At 40.4% G+C, this 22,823-nt stretch overlaps 1 protein-coding gene across 1 annotated transcript in view; it reads left to right on the top strand.

Annotated features, from left to right (window-relative positions):
• Positions 1 to 22,461, top strand: part of LOC122808697 (CD209 antigen-like protein E) — a 505,103-nt gene extending 482,642 nt beyond the window's left edge. The window contains exon 6 of the mRNA XM_044079683.1: positions 21,977 to 22,461. Within this exon, the coding sequence (XP_043935618.1) occupies positions 21,977 to 22,124 (148 nt within the window). The 3' untranslated portion in view covers positions 22,125 to 22,461. The remainder of the gene's footprint in view (positions 1 to 21,976) is intronic.
• The last annotated feature ends 362 nt before the right edge of the window (positions 22,462 to 22,823 follow it).

Below are 22,823 nucleotides of genomic sequence, written 5' to 3'. Positions count from 1 at the left end.
CACCCCCCACCCCCATATTCCACAGACACCATTCATCCCTTCTCTAGTTGATGGCCAATGGCACAGTCAACAGAACACATTGCATACACTACATATCTCTGGGACCAATATGGTTGTGAGGTCTACACTAGCATTTCAGATCATCCACATGCTGTACTTCACACACATAGGTACGCGCAAATACTTATCTTTCATGATATGGTAGGTAGACCTGGGTAATACCTGTTCATCTATATGCCATCCTGACAAGGAGAACTTGGACTGCGAATTGGCAGATATTGGGCAAATGCTCTGACCATTGGTAGGGTTGCCACCTTCTCATATGACCTGGATGGGACATTTTCGGGACACACATCTGAGTTTACAGGCCAAAACATACCCACGGTCATTACAAAGGATAGTACTTTAGTTTTATGCCTACATATAAGCTTTTATTGTTGTAGCAGTGTAGTTGCTTATTCTGTTTTGTTTACTTGCTTATTCTGTTTCTTGTAACATATAGGTATTTTATATACGGACATATGTATTGTATGGGACTATTACATAACATATGGGACATAATTATGTCCTACTATCGCAGGACATTTAACATTTATTATGGGTTTGGTATGGACACACCTGCCTAGAGGGGGACTGTCCCTCACAATGTAGGACAGGTGGTAACCCAAACCATTGGGCTAGGCTTGGCAATTGGCGGCGCACTAACATGATGCGTTTCACTTCCACTTGGTATAACTAGTGGCACTACAATGAAATACGGGCATGGGGTTTTAAATATCATTTGTTCGAGGGACGGGGACTCAATATTCAGCTACGTGCCTTTGTGTTTACTTCTTATTGTGTTGTTCGCATTGATGTATTGTATGCTTTGCATACATTCCAGTATCCACGGACACTAACAGGAGTGGTTACTATTACAGGCAGGCTGTACTAGTCAGCATTTTAAGTTGCGCGTATGCAGCTGACATGTTCACGCCTCCGTGCAGCGCTTGGACACACACCCCCTGCACTCGTACACGTTTCCTATGCATGTGACCATTAGAGCAGTGTGCCTTTATTAATATGCATGTGGTGCTGCTGCGCCATCTCTACACTGCATGGTCAGCGCAAGGCTAACGCCGTCCTTGCGCCGAGCTTCATGAATCCCGGGGATTGTCTGTAACACACAAAATCCTGGACTGGAGTACAGGTATGTGTGGGCTGGTGTCACTTTATAAGTATTGACAATCACACTGGGCCTGCTTATACACTTAGTTAAACTGAGCACTATGCTGTTGCCCCTTAATAAGAATGACCTATTATGTATAGATATGTGTATACTAACATACATATATGTATACATATCCTGGTCACTATCTGTCTCTCACATAGATAGTATATCTATCTCTATGCGTTTACAAAAACACATATACCTACATCTCTCTCTCTCTCTCTCTATATATATATATATATATATATATATATATATATATATATGTCTATAGATATAAACATACATCTCGGTCTCTCCCCATATATCTACATAACATATATACATATAATACACACACAGATGCACACACAAACACACACACACAGCTACATTTATATATATATATATATATATATATATATATATATATATATATATATATATCTATATACACACAACCCTGTTACATACATAAATATGTGAATATGTGTGTGGATTTCTGTATTGTCCTACATACCCTAATAATGGTGAGTAAAGCTGCACTATCACTCATCTATAGTATTGCTCGAAGGATCCAAAGTAAGGGCTCAACAATACATAATGCACTTACCTACAGTCCCCTGTGCCTGCTGCATGTCACCACATAGACAGCAATAGGTGAGCAGGTGGTGTAATGTATAATGTTGCCACATTGTTCCTGCCCACAGGTTTGCCCGGCCAAGTGCAAACAGCCACATATGGCATACTGGTAAGTGTAGATACATAGCTTGGATAACTAACAGTTATCTGACTGCTAAGATACTAGATGCAGATAGCAGTATGAAGCAATATCACTCATTAGGCCACGGATGCTGTTCAACACAAGCCTAGTCTGAGTAATCCACAAGTAGTTTACTGTATATCCTATATAAAACAGATAGTTTTGGTGTGTGAAATAAGTACTGTGATCTATAGTATGTAAGACTAGATAAGTAGGGGTTCTAATCTCACTCCGGGCCACTTGGTGGGTGTTTGTGGGTGTGTGTATCCACCTGCAAAACAATTAAGAATCCAACATTAGCTATTAAACTGTAATGGTATGCCCTTTTGGCCCTGTAAGTTGCTGCTGCCTTCCAAACTGCCCTCCTCTACAAGACCTGATGATGTCATCTACTTTAAGACTACCAGGTGCCATTGTAACACCAGGCTTAAGGTATGGCACATGTGATAAGTACTATGATCTGTAATATGTAAGATTAGATAGGTAGGGGTTATAATCTCACTGCAGGCCACTTGGTGGGTGGGTGTTGGATTTATGGTGTAAATATGATCACCTCAGTAACTTATACTAAGAGATGGTTTTGAAGTATTTTATTTGTAACAGGTAATGTGAGCCTTCAAATGCCTGACCACAACTAGGCCTGATGATGTCATCAAGGATGATAAAGTCCTAAATGGATAGTAATACTAGACATGAGCTGTGTTGCATGCATCACGTACTGTGATCTGCAGTGTGCACAATTAGATAGGTAAGGGTTTTAATCTACATACAGCCAACTTGAACTATGTGTGTGTCATGTCCTTTAAGCAGTAATTGGAAGTGGTGCTATCCTAAATTGTGTGTGTGGCTGTTAGAGCAATTTACATCAGCTTATGGAACCACAGGTTGTTTGAACTTCCCTAGCATAATGGCCATGCAGCCTTCACAATCCTGGACAACTTTATACCCTTATTTACATGATCAGCACATATTGCCCCAGTACAAGAGGAACACAGGCAGTAGACCTGTGGTGAAATACCGGTCACTCAGCCAATCATACAGATGGCATGTGCTGAGGTGCACTGAAGTGCACTGTTTGCCATTAGGCAGTGTTCTGTGTCAAAGATGTGCTAAAGTCTACTACACAGATCTCTCCCACCAGCATGTATTATTAACAACACCTACTAGGTTAAAGTTCTTAGGGTGATTATTCCATGTATGATACCACCTACAGATATGCAGCATTTATAATCAAGCAGGGTCACACATTGACCCATATGCAAGGCAGAGATCACCTCTGAGTAGTCTATATGCCACAGGCTACAATGACACTGATTTCAGATGATCCCCATTGTACAGATACTGGAGACGTGAAGTTCCCTTGTGAGGGGGACCATACTGTTGTGTGCAAGTGCCAGTACCTAGGAAAGGTACATTACCAATGGCCATTGACCTCATATACTGGCATGCTGAGGGAATTGCACATGGAGGTTATGAGTATGTCAGTTATGGGTGTCTGTGTCCTCAGTTATGACATATGAGTCCCATCATACACATTAGGGAGAGACAGTAATCTCAAGCACATTTGATGTAAAAATGTGTGGCCAGGCCTGTGAGCCCAGTTGTATCTCCTCTAAGTATGTACCTTACATGTTGCGACTGATGTGCTACTTACCAGGAGCATAGGTGTTAGTGATGGAAATGACACTATGTATATATTAGCATGGAGTTTATGGCCATTAGTATGTCAACAGGGATTTGTTCAGCAATGCCTTCTTGTAGGGTATTGAGATAACTCACAGACTCTATGAGTGTTCACAGTTTACAGGTGTCAGCCAACATTGTTAGCCACAGACATTCAGTATTCACTTGTCTCATGGTTAAATGGATTAAAAGCAGTAGAGGACCCAGGACTGAGCCTTGTTGAATACTGCTGCTCACAGATCAGCTGTTGGAGGCAGATGTCCCTATTCTGAGTATGTGTGCCATCAATGGTCTACTTAGTGACCCCACAGTGATATTACCAAGGATGCATAAGTGGGTGCTTTTGTAAATGATGCCTAAATAGGGTATATATTCAGACAGCATGGGTAAGTCCAGGTATGACCTGATATCCCTTCACACAGATCCTTGGTGACTGCATCAGAAATGTCCACCACGTTTAACAGTCATGATCCCCCTGTCAGACATCCAAACTGTGTAGATCACATATATGTGTGTTGTCAGTGCCATGATGATTGGCCTTATGGGCATACAGATATAGACACTCATGCAAAGAAGTCTATAGTTCTATTGGTCAGTGGATGCACCAACTATGTGCAAGGGTATAACAGTTGCTGATGTCCAGTCAGCTGTGGTGCAGCCAGTGGTTTCAGTATGATTGCAAGGTGTTCCAAATGGTGTTAATAATCCTTGTCAGATCCCAAGTCGGATGCAACCTGGGATGTTAGCATGTCCAATAGTTGTTGTGTATCACCCAGAGAAGTCACTTATGACATGCTCTGTACATATGGAAGCTATAGGACGGGTTGTAGGAATGTCATGTGGCACATGTGGTGGAGACAGGGGAGTTAAGTTGAAATGGAACCTGTGGGAGTACAGGTTATCTATGATCACAAACCCATTTTATGTGGCATCATTATGTATGAGTTCACCAACAATTTTGGCCTCTCCTTTGAGGTTACACATGTAACTACATTGTGCGTTGTGGTTCTGCCTTGTGTGGGTGGATAATTTTGTCACTTACTGTGGCTACATGATGTCACAAATACACTATGTGCTTGTTTTAGCTGAGAAGGTTGTGCTTCCGTTTTAGTGGGCACCCTCACCAGAACTGTCTCACAGCAGTGTCCACCTCTTATTGTACAGCCTGCTAATGACAGTTTTACACCAGGCAGGTTTGCTGTGCCATGAGGAGCCTTGTGTTCCTCCACTCATGTACAGCCAAGTCCATGCAGTTGTAATGCTGCTTGGATAATGCATGGGTGTGGAGCTCTGCATACTTGTCTGACCCGTTTGAGGGGGGCAGTGCAGTCAAGCTATGTAAACCATTCTTCAGGAGGTAATAAATTGCATTGTTGAAATACATGACTGTACTGTCTGCAAGGGGGGGGTGCAGTTTTGGTAGTTTCATGAGACTGATTTGTGGTCAGATCCCACCAGGCAGGACCTTAAATTGGGGGGCTGCTGTCATCACCCATATTGGTAAACACATGATACATTACATTGGATCCCCTTGTGGGTATGTCATGGCACTGCTCCAGGGCATTGTAGTTAAGGATGTAGACTAACCTTTGGCCACGTCCACTGCAGCATGACTAAACAACACAGTTTGTGGTTACTTAATGCCACTCAAAACCATGGTGTAATGATATATCTTGATAGACACATGTACATCCAATACTCACAATGGGTGTCTGGATTCATGTAGCTGCTCCTTTAGCTGGCAATTGCTTGATTTTGTGCCCTTCCTGTAGTAAATGCAGCCAGCAGTGTCTTTGGGAAATCATAGTGTTTCAATAAATCTGCATGTGTATCTATCATTAATGAGTATGTATGCACCACCTGCATTACCTTGCAGACTGTCATTTTGAGGTCTGAGCATGTGGGAGGCCATGTAGTCTGGTATGGCTGTGGTGCTGTCTACAAGCTTGAACCAGATGTCCTTGACTGCACACATGTCTGCATATTCCAAGGTGGGGACACCTTCCACAGAGTAGGGTTCAGTGTTGCCATTCCCAGTGTGTAGCAGCATAACCATGATGTTGTATAAAGATGGTGTTCTCATTGTAAAGTTTTCCCTCCAGACAGTGCATATAATATGCATTGTGTGGGTGTCAGCAGCCGTGGCCAGTACTCTAAATCTCAGGGGTGAGAGATGAAGACCATCACTGGTGAAACATTGATGTCTGTTGAGCAAGGCATCCCATGCAGACATGTAGTAGATTCCCTTACAATGACACCACATGCTAAGGCAATTATTGACTTCCATCAGTTTCTGTTTGTATGGAGCTATCATCCTAGGTGAGGTTCAACTGTAACTGAAAGTTATAAGCATACCTGTGAGACACAGACTGGCAAAGCTCATTCCTACATCTGCATACAGTCCAGTGATGTATATCCCTAGTCATACACTCCTGCAAGAACTATGATGTCAACATCATGTTAAGTAATATTCCTTGATTTGCAGCAATGTGTGGTATGGAGTACTATGTCAACCCACAGATAGCTAAGTGTGGTCTTTCCCATATGTAGCTTGTTGACACAGACATCAATATGTCTCACAATGTCATCGCCTATGACTAAAGGTGTGATTTTGTGTTTTGCCCCAGGTGTTTGACTGGTGAGAGAATAGTGCATGCAGTATTATGTGTATTGTGCTCTCCAGAAGCCGGATTTTGTGAAGTGTCTGCTGTTTGAGAATGTCTCTGGTAAGGAGGTGCACATATGCAGGTGTGTGTGATGTGGATGTAGGTGGTGCAGGATGTGAGGTGTGCATGTTGGCAAAATGCTTATTGACATATGTAATCACTGATGTTGGAGACACCATGGAAAGAAGGTTTATAATGCAGTCACATCTATCACATGTTGTGTTTGTGTGCCATAGGAGTAGAGGGGTGGGGACACTTTCCACATCTCATTAGCAGGTCCTACAAAGTAGAGTCATGGTGCCACACCCTTGGGGTTCACAGTCTGATATACAGTGATTGAAGGCACTCCTTGCGGTGAAGATGTGGATGGCCGTGCATGCATAGTAGACTTGTTCAGCTTTTGCTGACATTACATTGGCCTTGCAAGTGTACGATACCTAGCAAGCAACTAGACAGCACACTGGTTGTTGTATGGCATGATGTGGGAACACAGTAATGTGTTTTGGGTACATAACTGCACAGTATGACAAGCCTAGGGCATGTGACAGGTGGACACACATTGGCCAAAGGTGGCCAGTCTGCTGTAATAGATCTCACAGACATGGCATGCAGATATCCACCATTAATTTGTTGAAGGGCAGGGTGCATGACTTACTGTGAAATTGTCACCTACGATGGGTCATCTCCACTGAGCTGCTTGTTTCAGCAAGCCTTGACATCTGTGTCACTGGACATTGCACATTATATTGTGACACTGCAGCAGTGCTACTAATCACCAGCTCATCAGTTCCCTAGTGACATACCACCAAGCATGGAACAGAAAGCATAATACATGCAATAGCCAACTGAGTGCCCAGGTTGCTAATCAAGGCATCTACCTGATGAAGGGTATGTAAAGCCAACAGAGCCTTTCATGATGTGGGGCAGCTATGTGGATGAACAAACAGGCTGTGTCCTGCTTCTCATCATGAACATCATAGTCACATATTGCGTACGATGACAGGAAACATATTGGAACATGGCATCCTATGTGAGAGTGCTTTTGGTGAGACAAGCATTAGTAGATGCCAGGCACTGGCAATTCTATGGACTCCCCTGCTTTCCACAGTCTTTACAAGGTAAATGTGTCCTTCCAGTACACACGACTTGGGTAGTGTTCGCCTGCAGAATACCTGTGTATAACCCCCACCTTACCTTCAAAGGGTATATGTACTACACTTCCCAAACATGTTTGTCTGCTTTGTACAGACACCTTGAATGACTCTCCTCTTGGAACATGATGGAAGTACTGCAATACCTACTTGCACAAAGGACAATAAGCAAGCAGTGCCAAGCAGTGTCCCCAGATCTTTGAGTCATGTGATATGAACCGCTATGAAAGGAGTTACCATGGATACAAGTGGTAACAATGTCATATACCTACTGACACTGGACCACACGCCATTTGTTCTGCTCAGGGCCAGATCATGCCTACCTACCCTAATCGGTGGACCTCATTGAGTGTTAAACTATGCAGTGGATGAGAGGAATACGACTCACTCCCCCTACCATGGCCTGACAAGGTGTTACACAATATTGCACCAGCAGGCCTGGCTGAAAACTGTGTATGTTATTTACATAGTGGTATGTCAGCTGGTAGATAGGCAAGTGTCTGAGAGTGATATTCTGGGAAGATAACATTGGGAGACCTATGTTACAATGATGCCAGTCAACAGTGGATTTCCCCAGATATCATTAATGGAGTACCCCTTCTAGGCATTCCCTTCTCTACAGTCACAGCAACTGTCGGTGACCTCTGACTGATTGCATTAGCAGGTAATTGCATATTAGCAGCTATCACTGAATCCCACACAGAACCAACAGTTATCCAGGATGGCCTGAGACACACATTCAATTGTTGTCAGAGCCACTGACAAATAATAAATGCCAGTGCCTGCGCAATACTATCCTTTGGGAAGTCATCCATCCCTGGAAAATATGGTAGTGTCTGCACATTGCACATAGTGGAGCCATTACCCATGGAGTTATGGACACAGAGTGTAATGTAGCATTTGACTTTCACTGGTTGGTAAGATGTGGAGATCCTTTCAATTTTGTACAACCTATAAAGAAAGGTATGTCGGGTAAATCCCAGACTGTCATTGTTACACCAAATTGGGCACTCATCACACCTATCAGTGAGTGCAATAGCAATAGTACACAGGCATATCTTCCATGGTAAACCAATACACATTGTAGATAACATGTCCTATGCAGTCCGTGTTAAGACTGTACATGTATAGTCTGTGCTCTACATGCTTTATAGGGGATGTGTATGGCTGCTATACAGGAAGTTATCAGATCCTCCCACATATCCAAGACAGGAGTGACACATGTTTTACCTGTTCAACTGTTCAACACACATACATCCTCACTGAGGTATAAATAGCACAAGGTGGAGAGACAGGTATGTAACACAGACACTACACCCTATGTGTAACAGCCACCCCCCCCCCGGGCATGTGAAGCACACATTGGCTGTAACACACATCATGTGTAAGTTACTCAATGGGATGCATTAAAAGACATTCATAACTGGTGTAGGAAACATATCTGTAATGGACACAGGGAATTTGTAGATGGGTCATCTCCATCACCACAGCTTGTACATGTGTTAGCTCCTAAAACACTGGTGACACTTACTAAGGGTATCAGACCTTTTCATAGATTAGGGATGCATGAGTAGGCTGGATGCCATTATTGTCCATGTTAACCTGTTATACACATATGAACCTATGGAGCCATGCACCTATTGTGTTGTACCTTGCTGAAGACATATTTTTTCTGTGCTAACATCTCATCCTGTGCTATGACATCTATGGGTTTATTGCTGTTGTGTATACATAGGTGTCCCCTAAAGACTCCTGAAACTGAAACAGAAACAGGTCAGTGACACAACTTTCATTGAGTAAGTATACAGCCAGTACAACATCAGACAACATAAGGTACACAAAATTATGCGGCTTACTTATTATAAATATCATCATACAGTCTCTGTCAATGAGCAGTACAAGTGGCATGCTAAAGCAACACTGCATTAAGCAAGTACATATTAATTTGTATAGTCACCCTATGCATCGACACATAGCTTTATTTCCCTGCAATGATGAGGATGACAGGGATGTGGCACAGGTATCATCGCTTGCACATGGAGTCATGTAGGCATGCAGGAAGCCTAGGCTGACCCAATAGGTTGAAAGCATTGTGTGAGTCAGGAAGGGAAGCAGGCAAGATGGAGCATGGGAATGTGCCATGTGTGTGTCTGTAGGTGACCTGAATGTGACAGTGATGTATGAGTGTGTGCATGAACACAGTCAGGCTCAGTGCTGGCCCTGAATGTATGCATGTTGGACAGCTTTGTACCATGCAAGGTAGAGCTGACAGTTCACTGTTCTACCCCCGAACACAGGAACTGGTTCTGCTAGGAGTTGCACTGGCACCTCCATGGCTAAAGTCAGAGGTGGTGCTAGTAACTGACGGTGACTACTGTCTGCTAAGGCTGTGTTCTCCATGGGAATGCCCAGGACCATGAGCTCATGGCCTGCCACATCTTGGTGTGGGCAGCACACACCTCTCTGTAGTGAAGAATGTATTGCCAGTACAGGAGAGTGTTTGCGCATGGCCACGAGGACTGTCAGCAGATGGGGTTGCTGACCTACATCCACCAGTTTGACACTCAATTCCAATCAAATGTTCCAGCACAGACAATATGCATTCCAAGACAGATATTCTGTGATCTGTCTCACTCCACCTTCTTTCCATTGCATCTGTGAACCAATCCAGGGTGTCACCAATATAATGGAAGTAGTCATGGATGTCAGAATATGCTGCACCCATACACCTGAGCAAACATCTGGAGTTCCTTTCAGAATGATTATGTGCCTCCATGATGGCCTGAAACATATGGCAAGTGACCCGTGATATGACACCTACAACAGGTGGTGGAAGGATGGTAGACCTCCTATGAGCACCCCTATCAATTTGCCTGTGTGGAACCTCACCAGCTCTCTGGCTATGGCCAGTGTCTACACTCACTGGAGCCACAGTTGCCACACTTTCCTGTTCAATGTCCCCACCATCTGACTATCCAATATCTGTGGCCTCCAGGGACTGGGTTTGTGTAGGAATACTGAGTGTGTGCAGAGACAATGAGGGCAGAAGAAGGATGTCAACCTCTGGAGCAAATTCTGACTCTCACCCCTCACTGTGGCCACCATCATCATCAGAGTCAGAAGAGACACTGACATCAGGTAGTGTAGGGGATAACCCCCCCGGTCACCTGTCATAAGAAAGGGAAAAGCAGTACATTAATACCTGCACTATTATGCTCTGCAGTATTATGTTACTAAAACTAAAATGAACTAAAAACATGTTGATACTTTCCCAACTCACCTTTGCCCAGGGGATATTTTACCAACCTAATAACACACCGATACTTTCTAACCTCATTACCCCTTATACTAACCTAAATTCCTTACGCTCTTCAAGCCAACTTCTAGTGAGGTTAACTAAATCTAACAACATTGCTAGTGATTCCCTATTCTCCAATACCATCGGTAAATATTGGAATCTCCTACCTACTGCTCCAACTTCCATTCCCTCCCCTTTCCTCTTTAAACAATAGCTTAAAAAACACCTTAAAACACACTGGTTATGCCCATGCATCAATCCTGACTAATCTTGTGATTCCACTAACTTTTCTCTTTATAACACCTTCTTTCATTACTCTCTTCTGCTTACCCATTGAGAAGCTTCTCTCATAAACACCTTTTACAAGTAGTAACTATTACAAACTATTAAAGAACTTTGGATGTGAAAGTAATTTCCTGAATGTACTTTATACTTTCCGCAAATGTTTTACTGTTACAGAACCTTTCTATCTTGTATTTCTGTAATAGAACTTAATGGTGATGTCCTATCTAGTATGTAAGTATCAATTGTGTAATGTAGTCTAGAATCATGTTTTGCCTGCTACTTTTTTATATATAATGTAACTGTGTTTGTCTCTATGTGGAGCTTTTCTCCCCGGGCCTCTGCTGAAAATGGAAATACATCCAGTCGGACCAGCCTGGTAAACAAATGTAAAATAAAAATAAAAATAAATAAATGCTGCAATATATGTAAAGCTCTATACACTATTGTCACTAATACAGACCTATTTAAAACCATCTTTATATAGTAGGACATAAGGACACTAGTTTTCCTGCAAACACCTGTAGTTACTTGTAAATAAAAGCTCTTTACACAGCATTCTCATCAAGAACAATGAGGTACATTGTTGACATTTGTGAAGACTCTGTACAGTTGACACATATGACAATCTGTATTTTCCAGAAAATACTGCCACATTTATCAGTGTGGTCACACCGGGTCTGTATTATATGAGCGAAGTCAGAAAACTTTGAATCGCATATGGTCGACTCCATATGATTGAAGTTTTCAAACTTTGAACATAAAATATAAAAGAAAAGAAAAAGAAAAAAAAAACCTACCTGAATGCTCTATGCAGGAGGGAAAGCCCCCCCTGCACCCCCACCTCCTGCTACTTAAATATACCAACTCCTACGACAATCTCCGTTGAAACGTTCAAAGTTTGAAAACTTTGATAATTTGATGTCAATCATTTGTGATTCGAAATTTTCAAACTTCAAACTTATGATATAGACCCGGTCACACCTACAAGGCATAGGTATGACTCTACCATGTGTACAGTCAGAAAATATCTGTGCAATTGGCAATCATGCCGACAGTACAGCAATCCAGGCTGCCGGCCTGGGATGATACTTTAGGGAAGACATTACTGTAAATCTATATATGTAACAAAACAGTGTCGTGCTTACCAGGACCAGGACCATGGCCTTGTCTGATACCAGACAGACCTGTGAAAAGTTGTGGGAGGTAATTTAAGTACCACTGCATGTTGCACTATAATAATGTAATACGTCCAAATATCCCAAATGTATAGTAACTACTGTGTTAATTGCTATTTTATGCAAATTCTGAGCATTTAGTTAAATCCCCCCAAGACTTGACATCCACATAACGGTATGTACACCCTGACACACTGAATGCTACTGTATTCCAGTTCTGATCAAACTAAGATTACCTGGACACTCCTCTGCCATGAGAACTGTGGCACCCACATCCACAATGTACAGTGTGATGGATGCCTGTGAGCGGTCATGTGTTCCTAGGTTCACCAGGAGTTCCTCAGTGGCTGAGAGTGGTTGTTCTGCTGCAGGCCCTCCATCTGTGACACCATGATCCCTGGCTACATCTGTTGCCATTCTTCATGCAGCATAAATTATGTCTGTTGCACAGTGTCAAACCTGCTCATCTGTCCTGCTCTGATGACCTATGGCATTCACATCGTGGACAAGGTCAGCACACAGTGCTGCTTGCTGTTCCCTGTTTTGTCTCCCCATGGACAGTAGGAGTTCATGGTGTTGACAGATGCCTTCCAGTATTATATTATTCTCCGCATCCATGAAAGGGTCACAGCATCTGGGGTACATGTTTCCTGAAAGATAACAAAATGGGAACACATGTCAGTATCACATAAATGGAAGTACACAATGCCGAGATACAACAAGAACATAATAGCTGCCAGTGTCTACTGCTTGATCACATGTCATATTCCACAGTGTGCAAACATACTAAGCGTGTGGATACAAATAGGATACTAGTGATAGTCAGTTATTCCCATGTGTGCCATGGCAAATACTGCTGTATGATCATGCACCCCACAATGGAATCCATTGAATTGCATCCCCTAGGGGCAACATCCTGATAACATGTCAAATATGTCAAAAAACAGTGCCAAACAAATAGCTGTGTACAATTACAACCACTATAGAGGGACAGTCCATCAAGAGCAGTGTGCCACATAGACAAAATCATTCCACTCTTGATGTATTATGCATTCTCTGTAGGTGTAGCAAATCTGGAGATCAATGGCATATCATTATCACAGTTCTAAGAAAGGCTTAATGCTGTAATCCCCATTCCCCTAAGTATATTCACACATATGCATCATGTTGTAAACAAAAGGTTACATACCTGATGGAGTACAATACTCTTCTGTTGATATGGTCAGATATATACAGTTTTTGGCAACAAGTTTACTGTGTGAAGAATGTCTCATATATACTGGTTCCCCATAGCCAATTGTTTGGCTTTTTAACATGCTTCTCATTACCAGGTGATTGTCTCTTAACCAACCTGTGGTTCTGAAATAATGATTGCAGCCAGCACAGCTGATTTGCACATCATCAGCCAACAGCATGCAACCATTGAACAAGATATAAGGTCTTCATGTAGATTAGAAGCCCTTTTTGATATATTGTGCTGAACATTACTGGGGTGAGGAGAATACATCATCACAGAGGGTAGGTCTGTAGCAGCTACTTTTACATACCGATGTGTGTGCTACAGGCTATAGCTGCTGCTACAGGCAATAGGCATAGGCAGAGAGTGTAAACGCATTGGAGGAAAACATGCTGTAAAAGTAACTGTGGGAGCCTTGTTGTAGAGGCAGAGTCAGAGTGAGGGTACACCTTCCACTCAAATTAAGGCATCTGTTTATGTTAAATATGTTAGGCAACGGTATCACTTACAGAGTTCTAGGCTACATGTTTGTTGTATCCTTGAGAAACATAGGGGGTAAATATAACATTAATTCAACCATTTAGACAACTGTCAGGCCATTTGTTACAATCTGGTATTAATTTGGAATATGTATGCTGTCAATCCTTGTTACTAGCAGAAGTTTCATAAGTGTATGTTAGTTGTGCAGCTGTGCTAATCTATAATGTGAATATGAAAGGATTTTGTTCTGCACTCTGATATAAGTGGGCCTAATTTGCATTACCTGAGTTAAAATCCTCTGTGAATGCCCATTAATGTATGACCTGACACTTTATGCACTTATAATGTTGTTATAGGGATATGTGCAGTGTGTTCCTATGTGCAGGCCTGTTACTTCCATCAGCAAAAAGCAGACATTAGATTTGGAATGCATTGTATGGATAAAAAGTGCATGATTCAATCTTTAATTGCTGGGGTCACAATAGTGTCATTTAAGTGCTATACACCACTGGCTTTGAACCCAGGACTGTGTATGGCAAAAGCTACCAACTGCATAGCATTTAATGGACTGAGCTACTGAGTCACTCCTACAGCAGGTGTATTTGTCAAGATGTAAGTGCAGACATACAGGCTATGACAAACTTTTTTTACATCCATCATTATGTGAATGGCTTTATATGGCTGCATTTCTCCACCAGAGTCCCAGTTGAACATGTATTTTGTTATTAATGTTCTTGCAAGTATATTTCTAAATGTTGCTGCTACACGTGCACTTTTACCTGCTATTACAGACCTCACTTACATCCATTATTCTGTGTCTGACTTTCTACTGGTGTACTCTTGCACTAGATTCCAAATTACACTCAACTTTTTTTCCATTACACTTTTAGCAAGTTTGCGCAATGTGGCATGTCCTGCAGTTCTGCTTAAACATGCTGAATGACTATAAATTGCAGTTATTATGTTTTGCTTCAACCACATGTTTTAATTAACACCTGTTTGGTGTGGTAGGTTAATGCAGTGGTCTGCAGATGTGATGATCTTGGGTTTGAAATAGGGGAGAGGTGTTTATGTTGTACGAATGCATTATCATTTAGAACACATAATACCAGTATAGCTCCATTTAACTGAGCTTAGCAATGCACAAAAAATCTTTAAAGAAAAGAAAAATGGGGAGATAGGAAAGTGGTGAAATGAGGAGAAAGAAGGGAAAAAAACATAGTGAAAGGCAGCTAAATATGTGCATGAGGGATGTAGAAAAGGACCATAGCTATCCATTTCTTGTACAGCAACAACTGTGCACTCTGACAGAATATGTAGAAGAATTTGAAGTCTCATCCCCAGAAAGAGGAGTGAGGACAACATAACTTTGTTGTCAAGCCAATTGAACCAAATTACGTGTGTCCAGTGGGCATGTATGCAAAACGGAGAGCTATGTATTGGATGATTTTTTTTGGGGGGACAGGTGCCCATTATTTTTTTTTTTTAAGGTGAGAGTGAAATGTTGGGGAAGGACATAGGTACATGTGGGGGAGGTAGACTGGGTAGGGGAAGAAGCTTTCGTAGACTATTGCCTGGAATGCAATGTATTGTTAAATCCATTTACAGAACACCTTGGTAGTCATGTACGTGTACATTATGTGAAACAGGTTTGTGTAGTTGTGTACCTGCATTTCATAGTGCTTGGCCCACACTGTACCAAGCTAACAGCTTGAGAGGTATGTAAGTACTACATCATCTAAACAGGAAATGTAGTCACTGTACACACAACTGACACTGCACACCTGTAGAACTATGTATTACTGGTCTTTTTAGGGATATCATCTGCAACATCACTAATGGTATGTTTCTTTCTCTTTCCCATCCCTTATCTTCTTTAATTTATTATTGTTATTTATTGTTATGATTTAATATTAATGCATTTTGTTAAACTAACTATATTTTGTTAAACTTTAATTTGTTATTGTTATTTATTATTATGATTTCATATTAATATATTTTGTTAAGCTAACTGTTCTGTTGGCCTTATGGGTTATTTCATACTGGCTTGCTGTTAACAAACTTACTGTTAAGTTATGGGTTTAGATGATGCCTGCTCCAGATGAAGAGGATGCTGGCCATCCTGGTGGGGCAGGCTCACCCTGGAGTCTAGCCTCTACCACTGCCACCCACAGGGCAGTGATGCAGCAGCACAGACAGTCCCATGGGTGGGGACATCAGTCATGCTGATACCTTGTGGAGGCACATGGGACTGTGATTCCACAACACCCTCCCTTCAAAGGTGTTCACCCCCTCTTGTGTCACACACCACCCCTGTCTGATGAAATGTCTATTTATCTGCTAATCATGGACCAGACAGATTGGGCAATTGTAATTACATTACAAAAAACTGTGATAGTTGAGAAGCATGTTTGTGTATGTTAAGCAGATTAACCAGCCATCATGTCTTAGTTGGCAGGCATGGGAGTAGAACCCAAAAGCTGTGACTGTACAGGACATCTGCAAATAATGTAACAATTGATTGCAGCAACTTAGAACAGACACACAATGAAAGGAAGCCCTACTGCAAGAATTAAGACACATTTTGTTATGGCACCACAAACCTACTTTATACTTTATTAGTATTGCTGCTAAGTGCAAAGTACGCACACAATATATGCCCATAAAGTACGCTATCTCACCCATATACTTTCTGTTCCCTGGGGTGGAAGGAAAAGAGAGCATTATGTGACTGAAAGTGGCCTGTAGACAGCCTTGAACCGTACTGTGGGTTGTGCAATATATATTTAAAAAAAATACTTTTGCATTCTACAGTTATTACAGTTTTACAGTGGACTGCAATGACATTAGAACAAACATGCAAAGAAAAAAGCCCTACTGCAATTATGTTATGACACCACAATATTGCTTTACACCTTATTGCTTACTGTTACTGGCACTGTTTATTGGTTATTGCACTACAGTTGTTATTGTTTATTTATTGCACTATAGTTTCTATTGTTTATTCTTTATTGCATGACAGATGTTATTGGTTATTCTTTATTGCACTACAGTTATAATATATCCATACTTACCACATTCACAGTGCATCCTGGACAGGTGCCCAGCATGGAACTGCATGTTGTAGCCTCTTGGACCCAGGTGTCCAAAGTTCCCCTCTTTCTATGCTTCAGGTCATCATAGTGGTGACAGCACTGCTCACCAGTGCAGGGGTTACCAGCAGCACTGGTAAGTTCCCTGGCCAAATGATCCCAGGCTTTAGCCTTACATTCTGAGCCCTGGTAACCACCCTGCAACAGTTTAAGTTCATAACTGCATACCAGGAGCCCAAAAAAAACCCTGGACTCCAGTACACCCCATCTGTGCACCTGAAAGCTTGCAGCCTCTGCAACACCACCTGGCATACCAACAATTAGACAGACTCCAACAAATGGTGCAGAATTCCCATTAGCCTTAATATAGGCTGTTTTTCCACCTTTACACATCATATTGCAGCATTCAAAAAAACGCCGCATTGCTTAGCATCACACAGACCTGCTTAGCAGAGCCAAGCATTGCTGAAATTCACACAACCATGATTTAGCCATTAACCATGTTTAAGCAGTGCTTAGCACTGCACAGCTCTTCCATATATAAACATTTTGTTTTTAAATTAAACTAAAAGTTAAATTCTTTAAAAAAATGGTATAAGTGTTAGGATCTCGAACCCAGGACCTACTAAACTTTAAACCATAACTTTACCAATTTAGCTACTTGGGCAGAATGACAATAAGTATACCTTCAGATATATTACTAAGCTATCTGTTTCCATTGTATGCACCATGCCACACTGCGCAAATGGGCTTAAACAGAACCAGACATAAATAATTAATTACCTCCGGTTTCTATATTTAGATGTCTGGCAGGTATCAACAGTGTATGTTTAAGGACAGCTCAGCTTTGCTGCACTTTGTGCCACACCGTGCAAACAGACATTAAAAAAATTAAAAATGCTAATAATTAATTACATCAGGTTCCTATTTTTAGATGTATATCAGGTGTCAGCTGTATATATACATAAGTGCAGCTTGGCAGTGCTGCACTCGACGCCATGCTTTGCAAATGGACTTTTAAAAAAAATTAGAAAATTAAACACAAATATTAATGCACATCACATTTTCACAGTAGCAGGGTACATTACAGGAAGTGTAACCCTGTACATAACATTTGACCAGGAATTCCCTGGATAATCTACAACCATGGGATAGTCTCTATACTTCTGCCTACACAGAATCAATATCCCTGTTACTATGCTCTCCCTCGGCAGCAGGCAATGATTAATATGCATGGTGCTCTGCCGAGGGGGAACCATGGCTGTTTACATGGTGACATTCTGTGTAGGCTCTACAAAGAGCCTACATGGATTTTATTGAATCCAGGGGTATCTTTGTTATAGTGTTATCATGTCCCATAAGTAACTTTCCTAAACAAACTCATTTTACCTTGGCAAGAAATATGTAGGCCAAGTGATAAGGCCTTTGTTGCAAGTACAAATATACTCACACACTCAGAACTCATGATGAGAAGGAATTGGACTTATCATAGCAAAACAGATAGTTACAAAGAGATAGAGTCTGTTAATTAGGCTGGATTAAATCATATAAATATTCATAAAGTAAATTTACTCCTATGGCCTCATGCCTTTATATGCAACCCCAGTGTTGAACTTCAAATTGCTTATGCCAAAAAGAGAAATAGATTTTAAAATATTCCATAATTAGGCCACAAAACATTAAAAAGGATTTTTTTTCCATTGTAGAGTCGAACAGTGCACATAGCCTTTCAGCTATATTGATCTAAGCTTGTCAGCTCACGCACAGGCTCACTTTTCTACTTGTAAACAAAGGCTGAATGAAATTGTTACTAACAGCAAAAGATGGCTGTCATAGCACAGCATGGTGTTGTTATTTTCTTTTCCTCAGTGGAATTCCTTACATCTTAACAAATGTCACCGTTCTATAGTCACAAATAATGGCAACGATTTATTCACTAACAATAGTGAGTGTCACAGTGTCCTTAGCCAATTTTGTATCATTACTTTTGTCCACTGCAGTGGAATTCTCTATAGCATCACAACTACATTGTTTTCTGTTGATAAACATCAATATAAATTCAGCCAGTAACAGCAATGCCTGGCTGCCATAGCACTGTGAAGTAATGCAGTTATAGTTAGATTTTTTTCTGAGTGGAATCATATATTATCAGTAGAATATGTCTTTCTATTTAGAGATATATCCTGAAAGTTGAACTGTCAGTCTCACTAACAGAATAGCAGTCACTACACTACAATGCTGCTGGTACTACTTTCTATCGCTGGTCCATTTTCCAAATGCAAATACCGACAGATATTAAGTTAGCAACACCAGTGCCTGTGTAGCACAGTTTTCTAAAATAAAGTTGTGCAGTTATTTCCCCTTCTCTATGGAACTAAATTCCCTGTACCAAAAAAAAATCCTTTCTCAAAAAATTGATTAAATTCAGACACAATAATGTTTAACTACCACAGCATTTTGAATTAATGTAATCTGATTAGGATTTCTAATTCATGGAACATCATGTATTAGTGAAAGCTCTTTCCGCTTTTCATATCAGGATGGATGGATAGAAGGAAGGAAGGGAGAGCAGACAGAAGGAATTCCTAGGGTGCACTAACAATCACAAGAAGCATGTATGTTTGACAAAAATGTTCTATGCAGTAGCTTAAGACTTTTATTCCCCAATATGCACCACAATATTTTCCTGTAAGTGCTAGTCTTGCTGTTCAGTACAAATAGGATAAAAATAAAGAAAATATGAAATGTTTCCATTAGAGATGGCAGACAATAATCTGCTCTACCAGGTTTATTAAGCAGCACTTGCTAAATCATCAGATTTCAAATATCTCCTCCACTGCATCTCCTAGAATATCATTCATTCCCAAAACAAACAACAAAAAAATAATAACAATCACATATGCTTTTACACTTCAGGCTTTCCTGGCTGAATCATTAGGAGCATTTACCCCTTCTTTGTTTTCAATATAATTTCCCCAGCAACAACTAATCAGAAATACAACACATACCTCATAATCTGACCTCAACTCATCTCTCTCACTGTTTTTTGTCACTGCAAGAAAAATTTGGATTCACACTTAAAAACATTGATCAGCTGAACGTAGGCAACCGATCTTACCACCTGTGGGACATAGTAACTGACTATAGGCGGAATAACCATGACATGTTACTATGTGAGCTGGACAGAAGGGAGAATAGCTGCTAATGAACAGCATGAAGTCATGCTTCTGGGTCCAAGTTACATTCATATCAATAATACATTGTGTGATATTCATTTTATTAGTGCAGTTAATGTACTGGCAAAATCATTACATCCAAAGTGCCCTGGGTGGGAAATCTTTGTTAAACTATTAGACCTTTATTTTCTTTTTTTAATTGGCTTCATACTTGTTGTTTGTCTTTTTGGCTTTTCCCAGTTAGGGGTCACCACAGAGGAACTCCGGTCCGCTAATGATTGGCAGTTTTTATGGTGCCGGGTTGCCAGCCTGATGCCCAACATTCAACGAAGGCATGCCCATTCACGCATGTCTTTCAGAGGCCACTTGACCACGGGGAGGACATGCAGACTCCACACAGAAAGCACTCCAGCCGAACATCGAACAGGAGAACTTCTTGCTGTGAGGCAACAATGCTACCACTGTACCACTGCGGCTACTAATTAGCTTCATCTTGATAAATAAAAAAAAGAAGTTATCTCATTATTTGTTGTGGCTTTTGCCTTATTGATGTGATAACTCATCCTGTGTAATTATGGGTTTACAATGTTGTTGAATTTAGGGGTAAGAAGGGTAGTTCTTCCATAATGTACATTAAAAGGAGTATGTTCCAAACCATCCTGACAGTCTATTTCTACCCCGAGAAACTGGCTACTCAAGTGGAAATTTCTAGTAAATACACTGGACTTTGGTTAAGGAGAGAATAAATACTCCTGGAGACTTCATAACTGTGGCATAGATTCTTGGGACTTAACAACTTTCTTCACCAATAATATTACCCCTTTGGAAAAAAACTCATTGAAGATATGGCAGTCACTGTCATGGGTTCCTCCCAGGAAAACATACTTGGTGATATATACCCAGGTTTCCTCCCACATTCCAAAGATATGCAGTAGGTAGATTGGACACACAAAACTGCCCATAGGTGTGAATGTGCTTGCCAACATGTGGTGTGGAAGAACAACCATGGCAGGGCTAGCCACCCAGCAATATAAACCTTGGCTTTAGATGATTGTTACTGTTGTAGTGATACCCCAACCCTGTTTGTAAAAATGTGAAAAAGGGATTGTGGGTGGTTGGATGGATTTGGTTGTCATGGTGTTATGTGTAGAATAGTTAAAATCTGTTTAACACAAAACTGAGTAATGAACTGCAATGGATTTATGGCAGAATGAATACCCTGATAGTGCTGGTCTGACTGTTTTTTACAAAGCCCTAATCCTTAAAAAGTATCAGGTTTGCAAAATAATGCATCTAAAGCTGTGCTATAAAAGTTTATGTAATATATAGTTTGTCATATGAGGATAATAATAGATGTGGTATGCAATTCCTGAATTTGTCTTCCCACTGGAATTACTAAAATGCCTGCACAAAATAAAATGCCTCTTACGAAATACTAAATTAAATACCTCTTATTCTTATACATTTAAATGTGATTTGAAAAAAAGGTAGCATATAAAGAATTGAATTTTGCAATGCATTCTATGTGCTTTTCTGAGTGTTTATTCATTCCATGTTTCTCCTTCTTTTCCTGTCATGTCATAGATGAATTCATGTTTTCTTCTCACTTCATTATTTTTTCCTTCCTCTACTTTTCTATGGAAATATCAAATAAAGGTTTAAGAAAAAAACAATCATACTGAGAATAATAACAACAATAGAGTTAACACTGAAAGTTTCAGAAATGACTGACTTATCTTTTATTTCCATGAGATATAACTTTTTCTTTATTTTCATTAAAGGTACTGGGACAGTAATCAGCCCAATAACAATGGCGATGAAGACTGTGCTATAATGTATCCTGACGGAACATGGCATGATTACAGCTGTAGTGACACATTTAGAGTGATCTGTGAAAAAACAGCCTATACCTGTTATTTTAAAGGATAACTTTAATAATAGCAATAAAGTTCTCATTTGGAAAATCTCACAGATCAGGCTCGGCTCAACTGTATAAAGATATGTTAGACAATATACGTCTATGTTATCTTGCTTTGCCAGTGAAAGTAATATGAATACATTTTATGACATTCAGTCTGTCTTCATAGTTCAGAACCCCTGATAATACTTAACATAGTGTTGCTTGTGACTTTACTAATAACATTTTGTGTGTATTTGTTTTAATATCAGAAATAATAAACTTGCATTCATTTTATATTCATGCATTAGTTATAAATAACATTTCATTACAGAGTTTTGAGTATTAAATTAAAGATTGCTTAAATAAGCTGTTTCTGTCTTGTTTTTTATAACAATATTTAGTGGAATACATTCAGAAGTAAGTCATAGAGAAGGTGTGACCAAGATGGCTTTAACAGCGGTGATACGAGGGGTAGTTTACTTAAATAATTCAGTTTACCTAAACCACAAGCTTTTTTTTTTTATTTATTTATTTTTACAGAAAATTAATCTATTTCAAAATGACATTAACAGATTAACCTCAAAAGACTACACAATATTGGTAATTTCCAGGTTTAAAGAAAAGAGAAGAGGGACTGCTATTCTTTGGAAAAATTCTGTTTTTATATTTAAGATTTTTGATTCATATTGTTAGAACCACTGTATGTTATATATGATAATAACTGAATT

The sequence above is a fragment of the Protopterus annectens genome, chromosome 8.part0, assembly GCF_019279795.1.
Source record: "Protopterus annectens isolate FY-2018-M chromosome 8.part0, PAN1.0, whole genome shotgun sequence".
NCBI lineage: Eukaryota > Metazoa > Chordata > Ceratodontiformes > Protopteridae > Protopterus > Protopterus annectens.
Note: the sequence above shows the minus strand (reverse complement) of the source record. Positions and strands in the feature narration are given on the sequence as shown.